Below are 21,794 nucleotides of genomic sequence, written 5' to 3'. Positions count from 1 at the left end.
CAATCGCTTTCTCTTAGTCTCTTTCGCTCTCATTACTTCAAAAGTTCCCGCAAGCCCATATGTAAAAATAAAAAAGAAGTTTTTTTTTTTACGGAAATCGACGGAAAGGTCTACTAGAGACGAAAGATTGCCCATACTTGAATCATTACAAATTAATATGCTGTTTTTTTCTTCTCCCATTCATTTAATTTTATTTCGAAATGCTGGAATTCGAACCCGCGAACTCCTTGGCTCTGAGAAGAAGAAAAACGAAAACGGACCAAAAGCAAGGGAGGTGACTCTAAATTGTTTATGTATTGAATGCGGAAATGGCGGCAAATGTCATCTCGGCCTCGTGGCTCCGGCAAAACCCCAGGTAAACACCGAGTTAATATGAACTAAACCCCTTTCTATAAACACGATCGTAATGTAGGGGACATCGGCGAAAACCACAGCCGAGTACCTTTCACTAGGAAGACGCACCTTGCTTTTATTTAATTGATTTCTTTTGTCCCGTATCGTCTTTGTTCAATTAAGCATCTTTCCTTAATGATGTGATGTAGCTTTAAATTGATTGTTTTTTAATTATCGATGGAGTAAAAATGAACAGTTCTTGATTAATTCTTCTCTGTAGTCTTTTGAGAAAGTGATATAATAATTAATTCGTACACACTCAACGGAAAGTGTCATATTTTTCATTCTAATTGTGATGGCATCGACAATGGATTTCAATCTGTTGCTAGAATTACTCAAGAAATACAAGACGACCAGCGACACGAGTCAATTGACATATGCCATGTTACACATTGGTCAGTCTCTCTATGACCTCGACTCGGTGGCCAAAAAACTCGCTGGCCCCACAGCATCTATGTGTCACTTCTTGCTGAAAATTACCTCGGACATCTTAGACGAGTTTAAATTCACCAAGAACCAGCAACCCAGCCAGGACTCACCCGACGAATGCGAAGCATTTATGTACTGGTTCACATCGCAGCTTCTCAGCCTCTTCACTCACCCCGGCTGCCACCAGCTCCACCCGAAATGCGTTGCCTTGATCGTCCAGTTTCTTAATAGTTTGAAGATAAACGAACCTTACCTGTATCATAAAATCCTTGAAAAACTGGCCTGTTGTCTTAGTGAACTCGCAGTCACTCAGTCTTCTGGATTGGAATCTATCGATGAAAACAGATCGATTGTTTTGAATCTTTTTAACGTAGATTTACGTCTGATTTCTAATTTCCTACCTCCGTCTGAACAGAACACAGAAATACGCCAAGCTGTTATCAAACTGGGTTGCGAGTCGTGTGAGATCCTGCAAAGCAATTTGACGTTGGTGTTCTCGCAACAGGTTCGATACTTCAACGGCGGGTGGAATACTCGACTACTGTCTGTTTTGTGTCCCAGTCTTTTGGCCCAGGTCGAATTCGGAGACGTCCCATTGAAAGCTGCTTCGTTACAAGTTATTGAACAGTTACTGCTTCTTCATGGCGTGCCGGAATTTGAGCTGCTTGAGTATCTCGTAGCTGTTCTGGTAGCGATTCCACCGATGATGTATGGAGACCAGGCAGAACTAACATCAAAAGAATTGTCTCAAATGGAGACAGCCTATGTTAAGACCCTGAATGCTCTCCTCAAAGCTGATTCTTCTGGTATTGGTAATCATTTAGACATAGCTAATTTGGACCTCATGTTGAACAAGTTTATAGAATTTATGAGTCTTTATGGCTGGCTTCAGAAGTTGCAGCAAGAACCATCTGCCGACATGTGTAGTGCCGTCAGCTCATTTCTCAACCATATTTTGATCAAGTTAAAGCAAATTCAGAATATATTTGATTCAGTTTACAGCCCAGTTATTAATGTTTTAAAGGAGAAGCTGTGTCATTTGGTTGGCAGGGTTTACAACAAAGAGTTTCTGGTGCAGAACTTATGTCTGTTGGTGTCTTGGGAAATGGAATCCTCCTGTCTCAATGAGAATGATTTGTCTAAGGAAACTGAAGAACATCCGCCCAAAAAAGCTAAACTGCCATATCTCCCTCATTTAAAAAGCAAAACCAGCAACAATAGCAGAAAAAAAATAACTCCAGAAGATAAATCGAAACTATTCACGGAAATTAAGCGAAAGTTAGAAACGTTTAAAAGCAAGTCGTACAATGACAGCAACGGGGTGTTATGTATGTTAACTGGCGTACAGGTTATTGTGGAAGTATCCGTAGTGTTGTTCCATTCTTTCAAAGACAATCCTTCACAGAAGAATACTAAGGACGGTCAACCAAAAGTTTACAGTACTGACCAGAAATTCACCGAATGGCTCTCTAAAGACGAATTAACAGAAATCTCTTATCTATGGAAGAATTTGTTTTCTCTTTGTACAAGTCTTCAGAACGTTGATGAATCTAAGGCCAAGGAACTTTTGAATTGCAGTCTTCCGGTTGTGGCAAAATCTGTTGCTGCTTTGTTGATTGTGAACGATTTCAGCGCCGCAGTGCCGGAATTGGTAAGTGAGTTTGTTGTGCTACTTTCTTTACCATGGCTTGCCAACAATGCTTCTTGGCTTGATCTACATTCAGCTGACCTCAAACCGATGTTGGAAATAAGTGGCCAATTGTCTCCTCTCTTAGATGACCTCACATGTCAAATCTGTATGGAAGTTTTGTGCTGGATCCCCAAATATATCGCTGGTCAGTGGCGTTGTCACGTCTACAAATCAGTTTTAGCCAATAATTTAAGCCTTCCATTGATTCTGCAGGGAATTCGCTCCTCTGTTGTGTTATTACATACTCTTGGAGACAACTTTGCTTACCTCGTGACAGAGTTGCTCTTGCCATTATTTAACATGAAGAATTCCACTGTGGACAACAGTTTGGCATCGGTGTTTGGTGAACTTGTTTGCGTTCTGTCGGGAGAGACTGAAATATGCCAGAGTAATTCGTTTGATTCGAACGGGGGTGAAGTGAACATCTTTGAACTTTTCAAGTTGAAATGCAAGCAGTGTGACGATGCTAAGACAAATCATAAGAAGTTGGTCAGTCAGACCAAGTTACCGATCATACAGGAGATGTTTCTTTGTTTTTCTGGTAACAGAGACATGAATGATGCAACATATCGGAGGGCCCTGGCACGCAGCCTGCTTCGTGTCTATAACCACGTAGAGATAAAACTCACTGAACAGTGGGCTCTTAATTTGCTAAATTACTCACTGCAATTAATTAACGATCCTGATTACGATATTTGCATTTTGTTCAGCAACTGCTGTTGGAATCTGCTCAAAGTCTCTGGTCTTGATGTTGCAAATATTGTCTTTGAGAAACTGAAGAATTCTTTGGCACATTTAAAAGACACGAAAAGTGTGAAGCTACAGAAATCGATCCTGATGACCGTTGGTCTGCTTGGTAAATATTCAAGTGGACCTCTTCTGTTGGACGTCACTCTGTTCCTTTTGGAAAACATAGTTTCTGATGTTCCTGTTTCCAGCGCTGTGGCCTACATGCAACTTCAGGGCATTTCAAGAGCCAAAAAAGCAGGAGAGAAACCCTTTAATATATTTATGAATTACCAACAACCCGTCTGTATGTTCCTGGTCAAGACAATGGATGAATCCTGTAAATTAAACATTGGCAAAACAGCTGAACAGAAACTGAAAGAGGTCAGCAATGTGTTTGATTACGTGGATATCAGAACCTTCATACATAGCACCGAGCGATTCCTACTTCCCCAATTGGTTGCCATGGCTTCCCAGACGGCATCATCTCTAATAAAGCTTCTTGCTACTCTTTTACAAGTGCCAAGTCGCAAGAAGCTTCTAATTTCTTCCACGAAATACATTTTTTCTTATCTGATTCGACATCACAACGAACAGGAAATTGCAAAAGCCCTCCAGTTCCATTTTGCCGAGACTGAAATTGAACTAACTTACCTGCTTCGTATTGACTTCCAACGAGTCCATAACGAACTCTTGCTCTACTTGAGTACTAATTACGCCGAAGTCTTCAAAGGTTTACAGCGTCTCTGCTCCTACGATGATTTCTATCCTGGACAGATAACCACGACAGAAGATATGGCCAACTATCTCCAGCCTCGATTACTTGGAATTTTGGCTTTCTTCGATTCTCAATTATTGATTTCTAGCATTCCAATTGAAGAGAAAAAGCTCACGTTGGATAGTTTAAATTCCATCATCCAGCTAATGGGAGCAAAACACATCACGTTTGTGAGATACAAAATTATGAATACTCTCCGAATTAGTCTACGATTTGATGAGAAAGATTTCCTGGCAATTGCTTGTCAAGCGTGGAACTCATTCATCCGAAGCGTGGAATTGCCAGCTCTGGGTGACATGTTGTCACCGATATCTGCCACTCTTTTACCGTTGATTCAGCAGCTTCCTGCACAGTGTGCTGAGATCTTCAACTACCTCATCATTGAGAACAAAGATGCTTTGTGTGGTCACTTCCAAGAAATATATTTTTTACCCGACATTCCAGAACTGTCCAATGTGAATTACGTTTTGAAGCAATACTCCAGTAGCCTCTCCAGCCAATCGGATTTAAGAACAAAGATCACTCATACGTTACGTGGTGTGACACACGAAAGCTTGGATGTCCAAATCCATGCCTTGTCAAATTTGAGGAATTTGCTTCATAGCAGTCAAAGACAGCTGCATCAGTACATGCTTGACAACGAAACTGCGGATCCGATAGTATCGCAGCTGATCTCCGTGCTTTTATCCATTTGCAAGGTTCCGGATCACAGGGTTCGATGTCTGATTGGAGATTGTCTTGGAGAGATCGGCGCTATCGATCCCGGACGCCTCGAGTTGACATCGAATAATCCAAAAGAAGAAATGGCCAAATTCCAAGCAAGTACTGAAGACGATAATTTTGCTATTGGAATTATAAATGAAATAATCCGTGCTTTCCTTGCAGCTACTGAAACTCGGGTGCAGGATTGTGCATCTCTAGCGCTGCAGGATCTTTTGCAGATTTATAGAATAAGCGACAAACCCGAAGAAAATAACGAACATGGTTCCGAACGGAGACTTTGGAATCGTTTTCCGGAGCATGTCCAAGAAATATTACAACCTCTGCTTAATTCCAAGTATATTTCATCATCGTCTTTCAGCTGGGATCATCTTCAGAAACCGATTTATGGCAGCATGAAGGGCAGCAAGTACAAGGAATGGATATGTATCTGGACCACTTATTTGTCTTCTAGGGTCCAACAGAACCACCCCTTACGTGTGTTTCAAGTATGCAGTCCTATAACACGGTACGATCCTTCAATCGCTTTATATATACTGCCACATGTCGTCACCCAAGTCTTGCTAGATGGCACCGAAGGGGACATCCAAGACATCCACAATGAGATCATGGAAGTGTTACACCAGATAAGGAAGTCGGATACTCGACAGGGTAGTGTGACTGATATGCGCCACATGTGTGCCCAAACCATTTTCTCTGTTCTTGATTATTTATTGAAATGGAGGACAAACCGGGCACAGCTTAAGGTAGCCGAAATGCCTGTGTCTAAGGAACCGGTGTATCTCAAAGACTCCAGTTACAGAACAGTAAACGCATTCCTGAATCACATCCCGCAAGACGTCCTTGCAGAAGCTTGCTTCAACTGCAATGCATTCACACGTGCATTGATGCACTTTGAACATTTCATCAGAAACAACGATTGCAATATCCAACAACACCTCGATCTGTTGCAACGCATCTATGTTGCGTTAGACGAACATGATGGTGTAGCAGGGGTTGCAGCCATTCGGCAAGCACAGCCGACCCTTGTGCAACAGATTTTGGCCCACCAAAGCATTGGCCAGTACCAGGATGCGGAGGCTTGTTACGAAAGAGCTGTGCAGTTAGAGCCTGAAGAGATCTCTCATCATCATGGTTGGCTGCGGAGTTTGATGGAATTGGGTCAGCTGAACAAGGCCCTCCTTCATGCTGACGGCGTCATTGCTAACCATCCTTCATGGAGCACACAACTGAACACCTATCGTATTGAGGCCACGTCGAAACTCGGAGATTGGACCAAACTGGAATCTTATGTGAAGTTGGAGAAGGAAAGCAACGACTGGGTCGTGAGCTTGGGGAAAATTCTTTTGGCCATCAAGGACCGACAGGAAGAGAGCTATCAGAAGCATTTGAATAGCGCACGTATAGAAATAATGGGGCCCTTATCGGCAGCTAGCATGGAAAGCTTCTCATATCTTCGTGGTTATGAAAACATTGTACGACTACATATGCTCAATGAGATTGAGCAGGCGAAAAAAATTATATTCGACTCCAAGACTCAGCTCAAATGGAGCAAAAGCAAGCAACAAATTTCATCTGATTCTGTGAGTCTTGACGAGCTTCTATTGCAGTGGGATGCACGTTCGAAGCTGATGCAGTCTCCTTTTCGCATTCAGGAACCTGTACTCACTTTACGACGTACTCTCATCACACTGGAAAGCTGTTCCAATTGTTCCCCGCAGATAGGGAAATGGCTCCTTGATACGGCGACGGCTGCCCGCGAAGCCGGTTACCTCCAAACGGCATACGGCTCCCTCATTCAAGCAGCTTCCTCCAATCTGCCGGAATATTGCCTGGAGAAAGCCAAATGGTTCTGGGAAAAGGGTCAGAATGATCAAGCGCTCTCCTGCCTCGAGAAGGGCATGGCTGAGCACTTCCCTAATCTGAATCAACTGAAAAGGGACATGTCAAAGAGCGCCAAAAAAAAACTGTTCACCTATGCTCAGGCGCAGTTGTTGTACACGCATTACTGCGATGAGACTTCCAACACGGATAGCAACACCGTTTTGAAGCAGTACCGTGATGTCACGGACTCGTGTTCGGAATGGGAAGATGGCTACTTCTTCCTTGCTAAATACTACGACAAGATGAAGAACAACTTGATAGATGACAACGAAAACTCAGTGAAGCAAGGAGAGTTCAATATATTTGTTGTGAAGAATTACGGGACATCACTGCAGTACGGAAACCAATACATTTACCAATCGCTTCCAAGGCTCCTTAGTCTGTGGCTGGATTATGGTTCCACTGTCGTTCAGTCAGAGCTCCGTGACCAGACGTCGAATCAAGCATCGCACATGCAAAAACTGCAGTCTCAGAAAACCATTCTGCAGAATTTGAACAAAGTGATCGAACAGCTAAGTCGCAAACTGGCGCCGTACCAACTCTTCACGGCTTTTTCACAGCTCATCTCTCGCATCTGTCATGCAAACTCGGACGTGTTTCGTCACCTGGTGAAAATAATTGCAAAACTGCTGTACACGTTCCCTGCTCAAGCTGTTTGGATGCTGATGGCTGTCTCGAAATCGTCATATCCAAAACGGGTAAAGAGATGCCAAGAGATATTCAACCAAGCGAAACTGATGAAGGAAGAACTCGGCAAATTTTTACTTGATGCCAATAAACTTACAGAACGTCTGCTGGAATTGTCTGAGCGCCACTGCCCAGACACTCAGCCTTTGAGTTTGTCCCAGCACTTCAAGTCACTTAAACGTCTCCTTGACGACCATAATTTCAGCAACATAATCGTCCCCTTGCAATCTTCGATGACGGTTACATTGCCCATGACGAAAACTGATAACAAAGTCGACCACGATCCTTTCCCGGGCGACACCGTTTATATCAGCAGTTTTGAAGATACAATTGAGATCTTACCTTCGTTACAGAAACCCAAAAAGATAACGATAAAGGGTAGCGATGGTCACCTGTATGTAATGATGTGTAAACCAAAGGACGATTTGAGAAAGGACTGTCGTTTGATGGAGTTCACTACGATTGTCAACAAGTTCCTACGCAAAGACCCCGAGGCCAGAAAGCGGCAGCTTCATATACGCACATACACCGTGATTCCACTGAATGAAGAATGTGGCATCATAGAATGGGTGAACAACACGAGTGGTCTGCAGTATATATTACGCAAATTGTACCGCGAAAAGGGGTTACAAATCAGTAACCGGGAGTTGAAGAATCACATCCCAGCTCTTCAGGCCCCGCTTGATAGGAAACTAGAACTGTTCAAAATGCTCCTTCATCTTCACCCTAGTGTGTTCTACGAATGGTTCCTGCGGACATTTCCGGACCCGACAGCTTGGTACAATTCCAGACTGGCATACGCCCGAACCTCTGCTGTGATGGACATGGTCGGATATATCCTCGGACTTGGGGACAGACACGGCGAGAACATACTGATGGACTCCACAACCGGTGACTGCCTCCATGTCGATTTCAATTGTCTCTTCAATAAAGGGGAGACGTTCGAGTGGCCTGAGCGCGTACCGTTCCGCTTGACCAACAACATGGTCAAAGCTATGGGACCAATGGGATATGAAGGCATTTTCCGACAGGCGTGTGAAGTGACCCTTAAAGTACTACGGAACCAAATGGACCCTCTGATGAGTGTCCTAAAACCATTTATTTATGACCCTCTTGTGGAGTGGCAGAAACTGACTAAGGGCCAAAGATCACATCAAGTCAGTTCTGGTGAGATTACCAACGAGCAAGCAATGACCCATGTCCAGATGATTGAGCATCGCATGAGAGGAATCCACGCATCAAAAACCAAACCAAGGGGCCTGCCCTTATCTGTTGAGGGTCAGGTCAACTATTTAATTCATGAGGCAACAAATGAAAAACTCTTGTGCCAGATGTACATTGGATGGGCCCCGTACTTGTAGAAAAAAATCTGGTTCTGCCCAAATTATTCGCCTTCCCACTAATTGCAAAAGTGAAATTTTTTCATGAATGGAATTCCTGAACAAAAGTAATGAGATCTTCCACTGCATAATGGACTGTTCCATACCAAAAAACAGGACTTGTATAAAAAAAAAATTCCTTTCTGTTTTGTATACATGTATATACATAAACCCCATACAAATAGATAAACTCAACAAGCACATGCAGACATACACACAGACTTATATACACACACCTGTATACATATACATGTTCAGTGAGCACATACTAACATTCACAAATACAGACATGTGTATGTATATATATATACATATATATATATATATCAAATAATAATAATATGAGGGAATATTCCAAACTTACAGGGAAAAATTCAATTTAGAAATACTAAATCAAATTTCACAAAATATAATATATAAATTAGAAAAAAACCCACCTTTTAACAATTCACTAATGAAAAATTAAATACCATTTAGAAAAATTATATTTAATCTTTCTAGAATATGTAATTTTTCTAAATGGTATAATTTAATTTTTCATTATTGAATTGATAAAAGGTGTTTTTTTTCTAAATTATATATATATATATATGTATACACGTGTGTTTACGTATATATACACACAAACACTTTCACATGCACCAATACACATAAGCATATACACTCATATACTCACAAAGATGCTCATATATGCATGTATATATACACACACATATACATTGGCACTCTCACACACAAACAATCACCAATACCATGTTGCTTTCTTGAAAAAAAAATGTCATATTTTGGAAAACAAAAACTATTTTTATATTGAAATAAAACACAGATTGTTCTGATGAATTTATTTAGTTTATTCAGTTCTTTACTACCCACAAGGGGCTAAACATAGAGGGGACAGACAAACGAATTAAGTCGATTACATCAACCCCAGTGTGTAACTGGTACTTAATTTATTGACCCCGAAAGGATGAAAGGCAGAATTTGAACTCAGAACATGACGGCAGACGAAATACTGCTAAGCATTTTACCCGGCGTGCTAACGTTTCTGCCAGCTTGCCGCAATACAATTACTATTACAAGACTCAACACTCCCATTCAATGGCTCACAGTGAACTGCTCCCTGTTGATTGCTCACATTTGTTTTATAGAAATGTGTCAGTCCACTTTTAGTGACGAGGGTGGTCGGAATCCTTCCACATCTCCCCTTTTTAGAATTAGTCTCTTCTAACTTCTTCCCTTTTGAGAATTAAACTCCGCTCAGAGCTTTAATATCTCTTATACTTAGGATTCAATTCCAATGTAGTTTCAAATTGTTTGGCTGTTGGTACCTCAAACGTGTCGTACAATACTTCCATGGGGATTCCACTTCTCATGACTGTTTTTTTAAAGTTGGTTATGTCTTTTATGTTCGATATTTTTTCTTTTTACCAGGAATATCATTCTTTCATCATCATCATACTAGCATGGGTTGGACGGTTCGACTGGGGATCTGGGAAGCCAGAAGGCTGCGCCAGGCTCCAGTCTGATCTGGCAGTGTTTCTACAGCTGGATGCCCTTCCTAATGCCAACCACTCTGTGAGTGTAGCGGGTTGTCTTTACGTGCCACCGTCACAGGTGCTGGGTGAGGCTGACACCGGCCACGATCGGATTGGTGCATTTTACGTGCCTCAGGCACGGAAGCCAGTCGAGGCGGCACTGGCATCGGCCACGATTCGGATGGTGTTTTTTACGTGCCAGGTTCAATTTCGCACGTAAAAAGCGCTATCTGAATCTTATTTGTTTAATAATTACACCATTCTCTCAGCTTTCTTTGGATCTTCAAAAATATGTAGAGAAAGTAAAGCCTTCTGGATTATAACTGAATTCTTCAATTGAGTTTGTTATGCTGTCTGGCAAGAACAAACCTGATGTATTTTCAGACTTAAACATTAATTCCAGTAACTGTTGTAGTTGTTGTTATTCCTGCTGTTGCAAGTGTGCCACGGAGGCCAATAAGCCTTCCATGTTAAAACGATTTTTACTTTGGTTTTTTACAAAAAAAAAGATTCTTAATGTTGAGGTGTGGCTGTGTGGTAAGTAGCTTGCTTACCAACCACATGGTTCCGGGTTCAGTCCCACTGCATGGCACCTTGGGCAAGTGTCTTCTACTATAGCCTCGGGCTGATCAAAGCCTTGTGAGTGGATTTGGTAGACAGAAACCGAAAGAAGCCTGTCGTATATATGTATGTGTGTGTGTGTCTGTTTGTCCCCCTAGCATTGCTTGACAACTGATGCTGGTGTGTTTACGTCCCCATCACTTAGCGGTTCAGCAAAAGAGACCCATAGAATAAGTACTGAGCTTACAAAGAATAAGTCCCGGGGCCGATTTGCTCGACTAAAGGCGGTGCTCCAGCATGGCCGTAGTCAAATGACTGAAACAAGTAAAAGAGTATATGTATGTATGTGTGTGTGTATATGTTTGTCCTCCCAACATCGCTTGACAACCGATGCTGGTGTGTTTATGTCCCCGTAACTTAACAGTTCGGCAAAAAAAGACCGATAGAATAAGTACTAGGCTTACAAAGAATAAGTCCTGAGGTCGATTTGCTCGACTAAAGGCGGTGCTCCAGCATGGCCACAGTCAAATGACTTTTAATCATGTGGAGATGGTCGGAATCCTTCCACAACACTGTGTCTGTTGCTAGCGATAGATAAATAGATTACATGACATAAATTGAGGATTAGGATTATCTCTTAACCCAAATCCTCCTCCTACTTTCTCTCTATTTTTCAAAGATTAAGTATAATCTAAATGACCAACACATCAATCTTGCAAACAACAGGATCACCTTTGATCACCCGTCATCAAAGGTCTGCTTAACCACAATTGACCTGTGGTTAAAAAACAAAAATTGAAACAAAAACCCCAACAAAAGCAAAAACTCGTTAATGTGAGATTTTGTTTATTTATGAAGTATTTATTTTTAATATATTTTTTAATATTTTTACAAGTTTATCATTTAACAAATTGAGGTGGGGGTGAGAAGAATCCGACTCCTTGTTTGTTAGCAACTCTTGAAGGGGCCAAACCAAGTAGCTTTTGGATGTTCTGTAATTAACAACAGTAATTAGAAATAACAACGAATATTAAAATGAAACAAAAAGTAACAACAAAAAGAAAAAAAAATACATAGAAAATGGTGGTGGTGAAGGGAAGGGGGTAAATGCTCAGGGACGCCTTGTGGCATGAAAACGAACAGTGAAATGGGTGCTAACGTAACTGCAGGAGTGGGTTATGGTAAGAAGCTTGCTTCCCAATCACATGGTTCCGGGTTCAGTTCCACTGCGTGGCACCTTAGGCATGTGTCTTCTACTGTAGCCTCGGGCCGACCAATGCCTTGTTTGGATTTGGTAGACAGAAACTGAAAGAAGCCTGTTGTCTATATGTGTGCGTGTGTGTGTATTTTATTCAGCTGAATACACGTCATTGATTGGTTGAAATTACCAAAATACGAGAACTTTAAGGTGAAATAACTAAGTAAATATAAGTTTTTCTCAAAAATGCTAAGAGTAAAAGATATTTTATATGACACTTTCGACCAGTGTCTGAAGTTTGAAAGTGTTTAGTTACAAGGAATTATTTTTTAATCTGTCGGTCAAAAGGTAAAGATCCCAGATTTCAAATGTGTATGAGTATGTTTGTGTCTTGACATGACAATGGTATTTGTAAACAAGTGTCTCTGTCATATAAACAGTGTCATTCACTTCCAATGCTCTGCAAAAACATGTCTGGGTATAGGGAAATATAAACTGAGATCGGAAACAGGCAAGGGCTGACCACAGATGGGGCATCTGGCTGTAGAAAACATGACTCAAATAAAACTGTCTGACTCAGGCAAGCATGGAAAAGTGGATTATAAATGATGATGATGATCATCATCGTTTAACGTCTGCTTGCCATGCTAGCATGGGTTGGACGATTTGACTGAGGGCTGGCGAACCAGATGGCTGCACCAGACTCCAATCTGATCTGGCAGAGTTTCTACAGCTGGATGGCCTTCCTAACGCCAACCACTCTGAGAGTGTAGTGGGTGCTTTTACATGCCACCGGCACGAGGGCCAGTCGGGCGGTACTGGCAATGGCCACGCTCAAATGGTGCCTTTTATGTGCCACCTGCACAGGAGCCAGTCCAGCGGCACTGGCAATGTCCTTGCTAAAATGTTTTTTCACGTGCCACCAGCATAAGTATCAGTAAGGCAACACAGGTAACGATCACGCTCAAATAGTGTTTTTTAATGTGCCATTGGCTTGGAGGCCAGCTTGTTGCTCTGTCAACAATCACACTCGTATGGTAATCTTAGCGCTCCACTAGCACGGATGTCAGTCATCGAATCTGATTTCGATTTCACTTGCCTCAACAGGTCTTCACAAGCAGAGTTTAGTGTCCAATGAAGGAAAGGTATGCACAAGTGGGCTGGTTACACCCCTGGCATAGGCCACGAGGTTATGGTCTCACTTGAGCTTGCCGAGTCTTCTCAAGCACAGCATAGTTCCAAAGGTCCTGGTCATTGCCTCGGTGAGGCCCAATGTTCAAAGGTCATGCTTCACCACCTCCTCCGAGGTCTTCCTGGGTCTACCTCTTCCACAGGTTCCCTCAACCGCTAGCGTGGGGCAGTTCCCTCAATCGCTAATAAATGATGATGATGATGATGGCAAATGTGTGAAGATGAAAGAGTTCTTACCTGGCGTATAGACATTGTACATAGAATGTAGAGGAAGATAAACGAGCAATGAGTGTAATCGTCTCCGGCTAGATTTCGATGTGAAAGACCTTGCATCAGTGAAATTGGAGTAAATGGTAACTTAGCAACCACTCGGCCATCGAAACTAGATTGTTTTCATTGGGTAAGAATAAAAAGAAAAGACAAGAAAAGAAAAAAAAACAATAAAAATTAACAGCCATGAACAAATGAACAGTCGTAACATTATTAACCCTTTAAACATTGTTATTATTGTTGACCTGAGGAGTGACTATAATTTTAATTGAATTGTTTTTCGATTAAATTCAATTCAATTGTAATTCGAATTTAAATTATAGCCATGAAACGTACATAATCTTTTACTTTTTATATATTGTTTATTCATTTTTGTACTTTTTGCGATCTAGTTATATGTTTTATAAAAATATATTTTATTTTTTATTTATGATTTGGTTCATGTCTATCATTGTTTGAATTGCATAATAGTGGTTTTTCTCTAATTTATATATATTATATTGAGAAATTTGATCTAATATTAAATTGAATTTTTCCCTGTAAGTTTGGAGCTATACTCCCTAATATTATAATATATATATATGTTCTGTCTTATCTCATCGCCAATAATGTCATGATGATGTTGGGGTGTGCACAAGGGCGAAGAAATAAATATTTGGATATGTTTATCTAGAATAACCATTAGCAGAATTAATATGTTTACGCAGAAAATACTCTGTACTACACCAAACGTAAGTATGATATTAAGCTAACACAATAATCCAATATGAACGATCAACGCTGTCAACTGCCGATAGTTCACACAGTTATTTTATTTTATTGATGTGTCAGTACACTTTTGGTCACGTGGGGGGCAGTTAGGATCCCTCCACATCATCATCATCATTTAACGTCTGCTTTCCATGCTAGCATGGGTTGGATGATTTGACTGAGGGCTGGCAAACCAGATGGCTGCACCAGACTCCAATCTGATCTGGCAGAGTTTCTACAGCTGGATGCCATTCCTAACACCAACCACGCCAAGAATGTAGTGGGTGCTTTTACATGCCACCGGCACGAGGGCCAGTCGGGCGGTACTGGCAATGGCCACGCTCAAATGGTGCCTTTTATGTGCCACCTGCACAGGAGCCAGTCCAGCGGCACTGGCAATGTCCTTGCTAAAATGTTTTTTCACGTGCCACCAGCATAAGTATCAGTAAGGCAACACAGGTAACGATCACGCTCAAATAGTGTTTTTTAATGTGCCATTGGCTTGGAGGCCAGCTTGTTGCTCTGTCAACAATCACACTCGTATGGTAATCTTAGCGCTCCACTAGCACGGATGTCAGTCATCGAATCTGATTTCGATTTCACTTGCCTCAACAGGTCTTCACAAGCAGAGTTTAGTGTCCAATGAAGGAAAGGTATGCACAAGTGGGCTGGTTACACCCCTGGCATAGGCCACGAGGTTATGGTCTCACTTGAGCTTGCCGAGTCTTCTCAAGCACAGCATAGTTCCAAAGGTCCTGGTCATTGCCTCGGTGAGGCCCAATGTTCAAAGGTCATGCTTCACCACCTCCTCCGAGGTCTTCCTGGGTCTACCTCTTCCACAGGTTCCCTCAACCGCTAGCGTGGGGCAGTTCCCTCAATCGCTAATAAATGATGATGATGATGATGGCAAATGTGTGAAGATGAAAGAGTTCTTACCTGGCGTATAGACATTGTACATAGAATGTAGAGGAAGATAACGAGCAATGAGTGTAATCGTCTCCGGCTAGATTTCGATGTGAAAGACCTTGCATCAGTGAAATTGGAGTAAATGGTAACTTAGCAACCACTCGGCCATCGAAACTAGATTGTTTTCATTGGGTAAGAATAAAAAGAAAAGACAAGAAAAGAAAAAAAAACAATAAAAATTAACAGCCATGAACAAATGAACAGTCGTAACATTATTAACCCTTTAAACATTGTTATTATTGTTGACCTGAGGAGTGACTATAATTTTAATTTGAATTGTTTTTCGATTAAATTCAAATTCAATTGTAATTCGAATTTAAATTATAGCCATGAAACGTACATAATCTTTTTACTTTTTATATATTGTTTATTCATTTTTGTACTTTTTGCGATCTAGTTATATGTTTTATAAAAATATATTTTATTTTTTATTTATGATTTGGTTCATGTCTATCATTGTTTGAATTGCATAATAGTGGTTTTTCTCTAATTTATATATATTATATTGAGAAATTTGATCTAATATTAAATTGAATTTTTCCCTGTAAGTTTGGAGCTATACTCCCTAATATTATAATATATATATATGTTCTGTCTTATCTCATCGCCAATAATGTCATGATGATGTTGGGGTGTGCACAAGGGCGAAGAAATAAATATTTGGATATGTTTATCTAGAATAACCATTAGCAGAATTAATATGTTTACGCAGAAAATACTCTGTACTACACCAAACGTAAGTATGATATTAAGCTAACACAATAATCCAATATGAACGATCAACGCTGTCAACTGCCGATAGTTCACACAGTTATTTTATTTTATTGATGTGTCAGTACACTTTTGGTCACGTGGGGGGCAGTTAGGATCCCTCCACATCATCATCATCATTTAACGTCTGCTTTCCATGCTAGCATGGGTTGGATGATTTGACTGAGGGCTGGCAAACCAGATGGCTGCACCAGACTCCAATCTGATCTGGCAGAGTTTCTACAGCTGGATGCCATTCCTAACACCAACCACGCCAAGAATGTAGTGGGTGCTTTTACGTGCCACCGGCATGAAAGCCAGTCAGGCAGTACTGGCAACGGCCACGCACAAATGGTGCTTTTTATGTGCGACCTGCACAGGAGCCAGTCCAGCGGCACTGGCAACAACCTTGCTCGAATGGTGTTCTTTACATGCAATCGGCTCGGAGGCCAGCTTGTTGCTCTGGCCCCGATCTCACTTGTATGGTACTCTTAGCGCTCAACTAGCACAGATGCCAGTCATTGAATTCGATTTCGATTTCACTTGCCTCAACAAGTCTTCGCAAGCAGAGTTTAGTGTCTAATGAAGGAAGGGCACGCATAAGTGGCTGGGTTACACCCTTGGCGTAGGCCACAAATAGACAGAAATATCCAAAATACTTACATGGAATTGAACATACTCAGAAGTGCAGTGAAAGCAAAACCAATTGCAAACATGGATTTCATTTTAACCTGTAATAAATAAACAAATAAATAAATAGAAATTTGGGTGCTTTTCTGGAAATTTGGATAAGTCAGTTCTTTCTACTGGGATTATTTCACTGGAATTTTACAGCAAAATTTTTGTAATGTTTATCAAGATGGCTGTGTGCTAAGTAGCTTGCTTACAAACCACATGGTTCTGGGTTCAGTCCCACTGCATGGCACCTTGGGCAATGTCTTCTACTATAGCCTCGGGCCAACCAAAGCCTTGTGAGTGGATTTGGTAGATGGAAACTGAAAGAAGCCCATTGTATATATGTATGTGTGTGTTTGTGTATCTGTTTTCATTCCATTTATAAAGCAAATCACAGATGGAAATGCGATCCAAAAGGTTCTTCTCACTCAACTCATGTGGTACCCAAACATCGTAGTGATTTGTGTACCCAAGCTTTACCAGGTGCTTATGAATGACGGATTTTGATAGGCTGAGGCTTTCTGCCAATTCTTGGGTTATTCTCAATTAATGACTTGATTTGGTCATCATCTGTAGTGGATGGTCTGCCTGATCGCTCTTTATCAATATGGCTACAATCTCCAGCTCGGAACCTTGCGAACCACTTCCGTACAGTTCTTTCGGATAAAGAAACATCACCGCAAACTGCGCATATTTCTTTGGTTGGTTGTGAGACATTTTTCCCTTTATGGAAAAAAGAAAAGCATCAAGTGCCGAAAATGAACTTTCTTGTCTTCCATTTTAAAAGGTTACAGAATTAACACAGGTTATAGAAACATAAACCTTCTTCCACTTTTCTCTAAATGGAGGTGTAGTCAAATCCTATTTTATGGACTCAAACATGTTCTAAACTAAGTCGAAAGGTAAGCTACTATAAATCAGCACAAACTTTCCAGACAACACAATATATATATTACGGAGATGTACTTGCATAGCAAGTGACCTGATCTGAGATCGTGTGCTGGAACGAAAGCAATTGCAGCCTGGTGGAAGGTGTTTATAGGCCATTTAAGAAACACACAAAAACTGTTCGATTCACTTCAACATTTAAATTTAATTTGTCGAATTTTGTCAGTGAACAGGTCATCGTGGTCTCAAAGCGACGAAAATATTTTGACAAATTAAACTTAAATGTTAAAGTGAATTTAACGTTTTTTGTGTTTCTTAAATGGCTTATAAACACCTTCCACACTGCAATTGTATATATATGTATTTATATATAATAAATTAATAAATGAAATAAAACATATGCATATATACATACATACATGTACGTACCTACCTCTACGTGTATATATACACGCATATATGGGTACAGGACATCAAAAGGACGTCGAACACAATGAGAAACGAAAACATAAACACAAAACCAAGGAAATGGACATTTTTCTTAAACAATGAAAAAATAGAGTACAGAACATACAAAACAAGGAAAATTCCCCTTCTTCAGTCATATATATATGTATGTATATATATGTATATATGTATATATATATATGTATATATATATATACATATATATATATATATATATATATATATATATATATTTTTATATATATGTATTTATAAAGTAATCAATAGACTCACCAATGATAAATCTCGACTGTTGTTTTTCAGTTTCTCTTCTTGGCGTTCTGAGAGAGAAAGGAAGAAACAGATTATGAGGAAGAGTGTGAGTGGGAGACTGGACAAATATGGTCTGTTGAGTGCAGGAGACAATTCTTTTATGGTTCCGTTTCTTCAACTCAAAATCGTTTTGAAGCATCATGACACGTTTTACACCATGCAGATCAATCGAGACGATAACTTTCCCAAGAAAGTCAAATGAATCTCAAGAGATTTTAATAATTGTTCCAACTTATCCTTATACATACTACTACTACTACTAATAATAATAATGATAATAAATGCCCTGATGTAGTACCAGGCAGTGGCTCAATACCCTGATGCAGTACCAGGCAGTGGCTCTCGTGGCTTCTGATCTTAACTGATTGGAAGTGTTATCATGTACATTGTTTTGTCTTGGTATAAAAGATGGGCTACAGCAAATATTCTGCTCAATACCACAGATTTGTTTGTCAGTTGTTTGACCTTAACCAGTTGAGCATGTCCCTTAGTGGCTGACGATATGTGCATCTCTGATCATGAGCAGAAGTAGTGGGGGAGCATCATAGCCATGTGTTGAGAGGAATTCTTAGAGGTTTGAATAATTCACCTCTGGAAACATGGGTGGTTCTTTCAACATCCTTAAACAGGGACCTTTTAAGCGGGATGGGTTACTCAACCAGAAGAAAATTCTAACTGGGCCCCACCTGCAAGGTCAAGCGCTGTTTATCTTGACACGAGATCACCATGTCGCGCACATATGGTTGTGATGCATGTGCCTGGTGTACCCTTATCAGACGGGTAGTCATGATGGGTATACTGGGCTTTGTATATTTTACCCCAGTGTCACTTTGATGGCATGCACTGCTCTCTCACTCAATAATAATAATAATAATAATAATAATTCTTTCTACTATAGGCACAAGGCCTGAAATTTGGTGGGAGGGGACTAGTCAATTACACTGACCCCAGTGTGTCACAGGTACTTAATTTACCAACCCCAAAAGGATGACAGGCAATTCCAGTGGAATTGGAACTCAAAATGTGAAATAGCTGGATGAAATAGCTCTAAGCATTTTACTCATATTGATAATAATAACAATATTAATAATGGTTTGTTAAACATTCACTAGTACAACACTATGTACAAAACCAAATATATGGCACCCTAGGCATAACACCAACATGAACTTCTAACCTGTTGTCTCTTGAGGTCTCTGGGTGAGACTTGGAGCCAACTTGTACAAATATAAAGCAAAAGTCAAACATAGAATAATAATAATAATAATAATAATAGTAATAATAATAAAGGTTTCAAATTTTAGCTCAAGTCTAGCAATTTTGGGGTTAGGAGTTATGTTGATGACATTACTAATGTTTCTGCTCCCTAGGGACCTTGCTAATGATAATGATTTTTAAGGCATTCACAAAAGCTACAAATTTTGAAGGGAGGGATACGGTTGCCTTAATTGGTATTCTGTTTAATTGAAACAGGACTGATGAAAAGTTGAGGTAATACCTGCTGGGATTGAACTCGCAATGTAAGGGCAAATAACTCAGAATCACAAATCACTTTTTGGCAGTTGCTTTACTCATTCTCCCACAAAGAAAAACGGTAGGACTCGTCCCAGACTTACCTAACTTTTTCTTCTGGTTTCGATCAGCTACGTCCATTCCAGCTTCTCTTTGCTTCTCCACTGAAAAAAAACAACAACAAACAAATAATAATATTGGTGTAGGAGTGGCTGTGTGGTAAGTAGCTTGCTTACCAACCACATGGTTCCAGGTTCATTCCCACTGCGTAGTACCTTGGGCAAGTGTCTTCTTCTATAGCCTTGGGCTGACCAAAGCCTTGCGAGTGGATTTGGTAGACGGAAACTGAAAGAAGCCCATCGTATATATACATGTATGTGTGTGTATATATATATACACTGGAGGCGCAGGAGTGGCTGTGTGGTAAGTAGCTTGCTAACGAATCACATGGTTCCAGGTTCATTCCCACTGCGTAGCACCTTGGGCAAGTGTCTTCTTCTATAGCCTTGGGCTGACCAAAGCCTTGTGAGTAGATTTGGTAGATGGAAACTGAAAAAAGCCCATCGTATATATGTATATACACATGTACGTGTGTGTGTATATATATATATATATATAGAAAAATACAAAATCGGACAAGAACGCAAAACATCCAGATAGACGATACAAAAAAACACGGATGGGTCATTCGAAGCCTTTAATCTTCAGTCAAGAACCAGATCATCCTTGCAATTTTGGCTGATTAATCTTGAGATTGCTCTAATCTGGCCAGCCCCAAGGAAAAACTAAGCAAAGAGCATTAGATTCTTTGGAAAAAAGCTTTGAATGTATACAAAGCAAAGACGGAAAAATAGATGATGTTACACGAATATAAATACAAAAATAATAATAATAACAGGACATCACAACAGGCGTCTTTCGACTGGAGACGAATTGAATTCAGCCAGCGTGTTAGGAATTGAGCCTTACAGCAGAGAAAAATGGTGTTGATGTTACCGTGACTGCTGCTGTCTGTGTTTGTCCCCCAACATCGCTTGACAACCGATGTTGGTGTGATTACGTCCCCGTAACTTAGTGGTTCGGTAAAAGAGATCGATAGAATAAGTAATGGGCTTACAAAGAATAAGACCTGGGGTCGATTTGCTCGACTAAAGGTGGTGCTCCAGCAGGGAAAACAGACGTTAAACGATGATGATGATAACTCCTACTTACATTTTTTACTTTGTTTTTCTACTTCAGATTTCAATTTCTTGTATTTATCTGTTCTGTAAACCATTAGCCATGTTAAACCTGTAACAAACAGAAACAAAACAAAAAAACCCTTAATTACCACAATCATTATCTTTTTTTCTTCAGAAATGTAAATAAACCCAATCTATTTCTTAAACGAGGGACATATTCATATAGCACAGAATGTTTTTTTTTACCTCAATAGACATCATTGATTGGTTGAAATTGCAGAAATTGAAGAAAAAAAACAACAAATATCTTACAAACTATAGAATTTTCTCAATAAAGCCAAGAGAAAAAGATGTTTTCTAAACACATTCTTTCAGTATACGAAGTTTAAAAGTGTTTAGTTACAAAGAAATTATTTTAAAAAACTGCCGGTCAAACCGAAAAGATCCTAACACGGACGTTGCGAGTGAATGTAACCCCATGAATGCGTCACAGGACGTATCTTAGGTATCAGTGGTGGGGCGGGGCCCCGTGGGGTCCGGATCAAACCTGCCTTCCCACTCCATCCGTAATGTCTTCAGGTCTGTCCTACCATTCGAATTATTTATATTTTTGTGAATTTTTAATGTCATCTTTGTGTTATATCCATCCGTCCATCTGACCCCAATCGGATTGTATTGTCCCTTATCTATGTTGTTCCCTTGTGGGAAATAAAAAAGTCACACGTCACGTAAATTAAAAATTAAATTATATACATCCGTTTGAATGGACAAAAGGATGGCGCAGGAGTGGCTGTGTGGTAAGTAGCTTGCCTACCAACCACATGGTTCCGGGTTCAGTCCCACTGCGTGAC

The 21,794-nt window shown here is 40.3% G+C and overlaps 2 protein-coding genes across 3 annotated transcripts in view; one reads left to right on the top strand and one right to left on the bottom strand.

Moving 5' to 3' along the window:
• The first annotated feature begins 309 nt into the window (after positions 1 to 309).
• Positions 310 to 8,851, top strand: LOC115225794 (serine/threonine-protein kinase ATR-like). The gene has a single exon (XM_029796752.2). It carries the CDS (start codon positions 689 to 691, stop codon positions 8,666 to 8,668), a length of 7,980 nt encoding a protein of 2,659 aa, XP_029652612.1. The 5' UTR covers positions 310 to 688; the 3' UTR covers positions 8,669 to 8,851.
• Positions 8,852 to 11,603: 2,752 nt separating this feature from the next.
• Positions 11,604 to 21,794, bottom strand: part of LOC115225805 (calcium load-activated calcium channel) — an 11,967-nt gene continuing 1,776 nt past the window's right edge. The window contains exons 2-7 of one of the 2 annotated variants that reach the window (XM_029796773.2): positions 20,975 to 21,052; positions 19,867 to 19,926; positions 18,212 to 18,258; positions 16,571 to 16,638; positions 15,128 to 15,271; positions 11,604 to 11,774 (exon numbers count right to left, since the gene is read on the bottom strand). In XM_029796773.2, coding sequence (XP_029652633.1) covers positions 11,633 to 11,774; positions 15,128 to 15,271; positions 16,571 to 16,638; positions 18,212 to 18,258; positions 19,867 to 19,926; positions 20,975 to 21,052 — 539 coding nt within the window. In that variant the 3' untranslated portion in view covers positions 11,604 to 11,632. Of the gene's footprint in view, positions 11,775 to 13,408; positions 13,554 to 15,127; positions 15,272 to 16,570; positions 16,639 to 18,211; positions 18,259 to 19,866; positions 19,927 to 20,974; positions 21,053 to 21,794 lie in introns of both variants that reach the window. The other variant, XM_029796774.2, reaches the window with a different exon arrangement.

The sequence above is a fragment of the Octopus sinensis genome, linkage group LG28 (genome assembly GCF_006345805.1).
Source record: "Octopus sinensis linkage group LG28, ASM634580v1, whole genome shotgun sequence".
Classification (NCBI taxonomy): Eukaryota; Metazoa; Mollusca; class Cephalopoda; order Octopoda; family Octopodidae; genus Octopus; species Octopus sinensis.
This window is presented reverse-complemented; position numbering and strand designations above follow the sequence as displayed.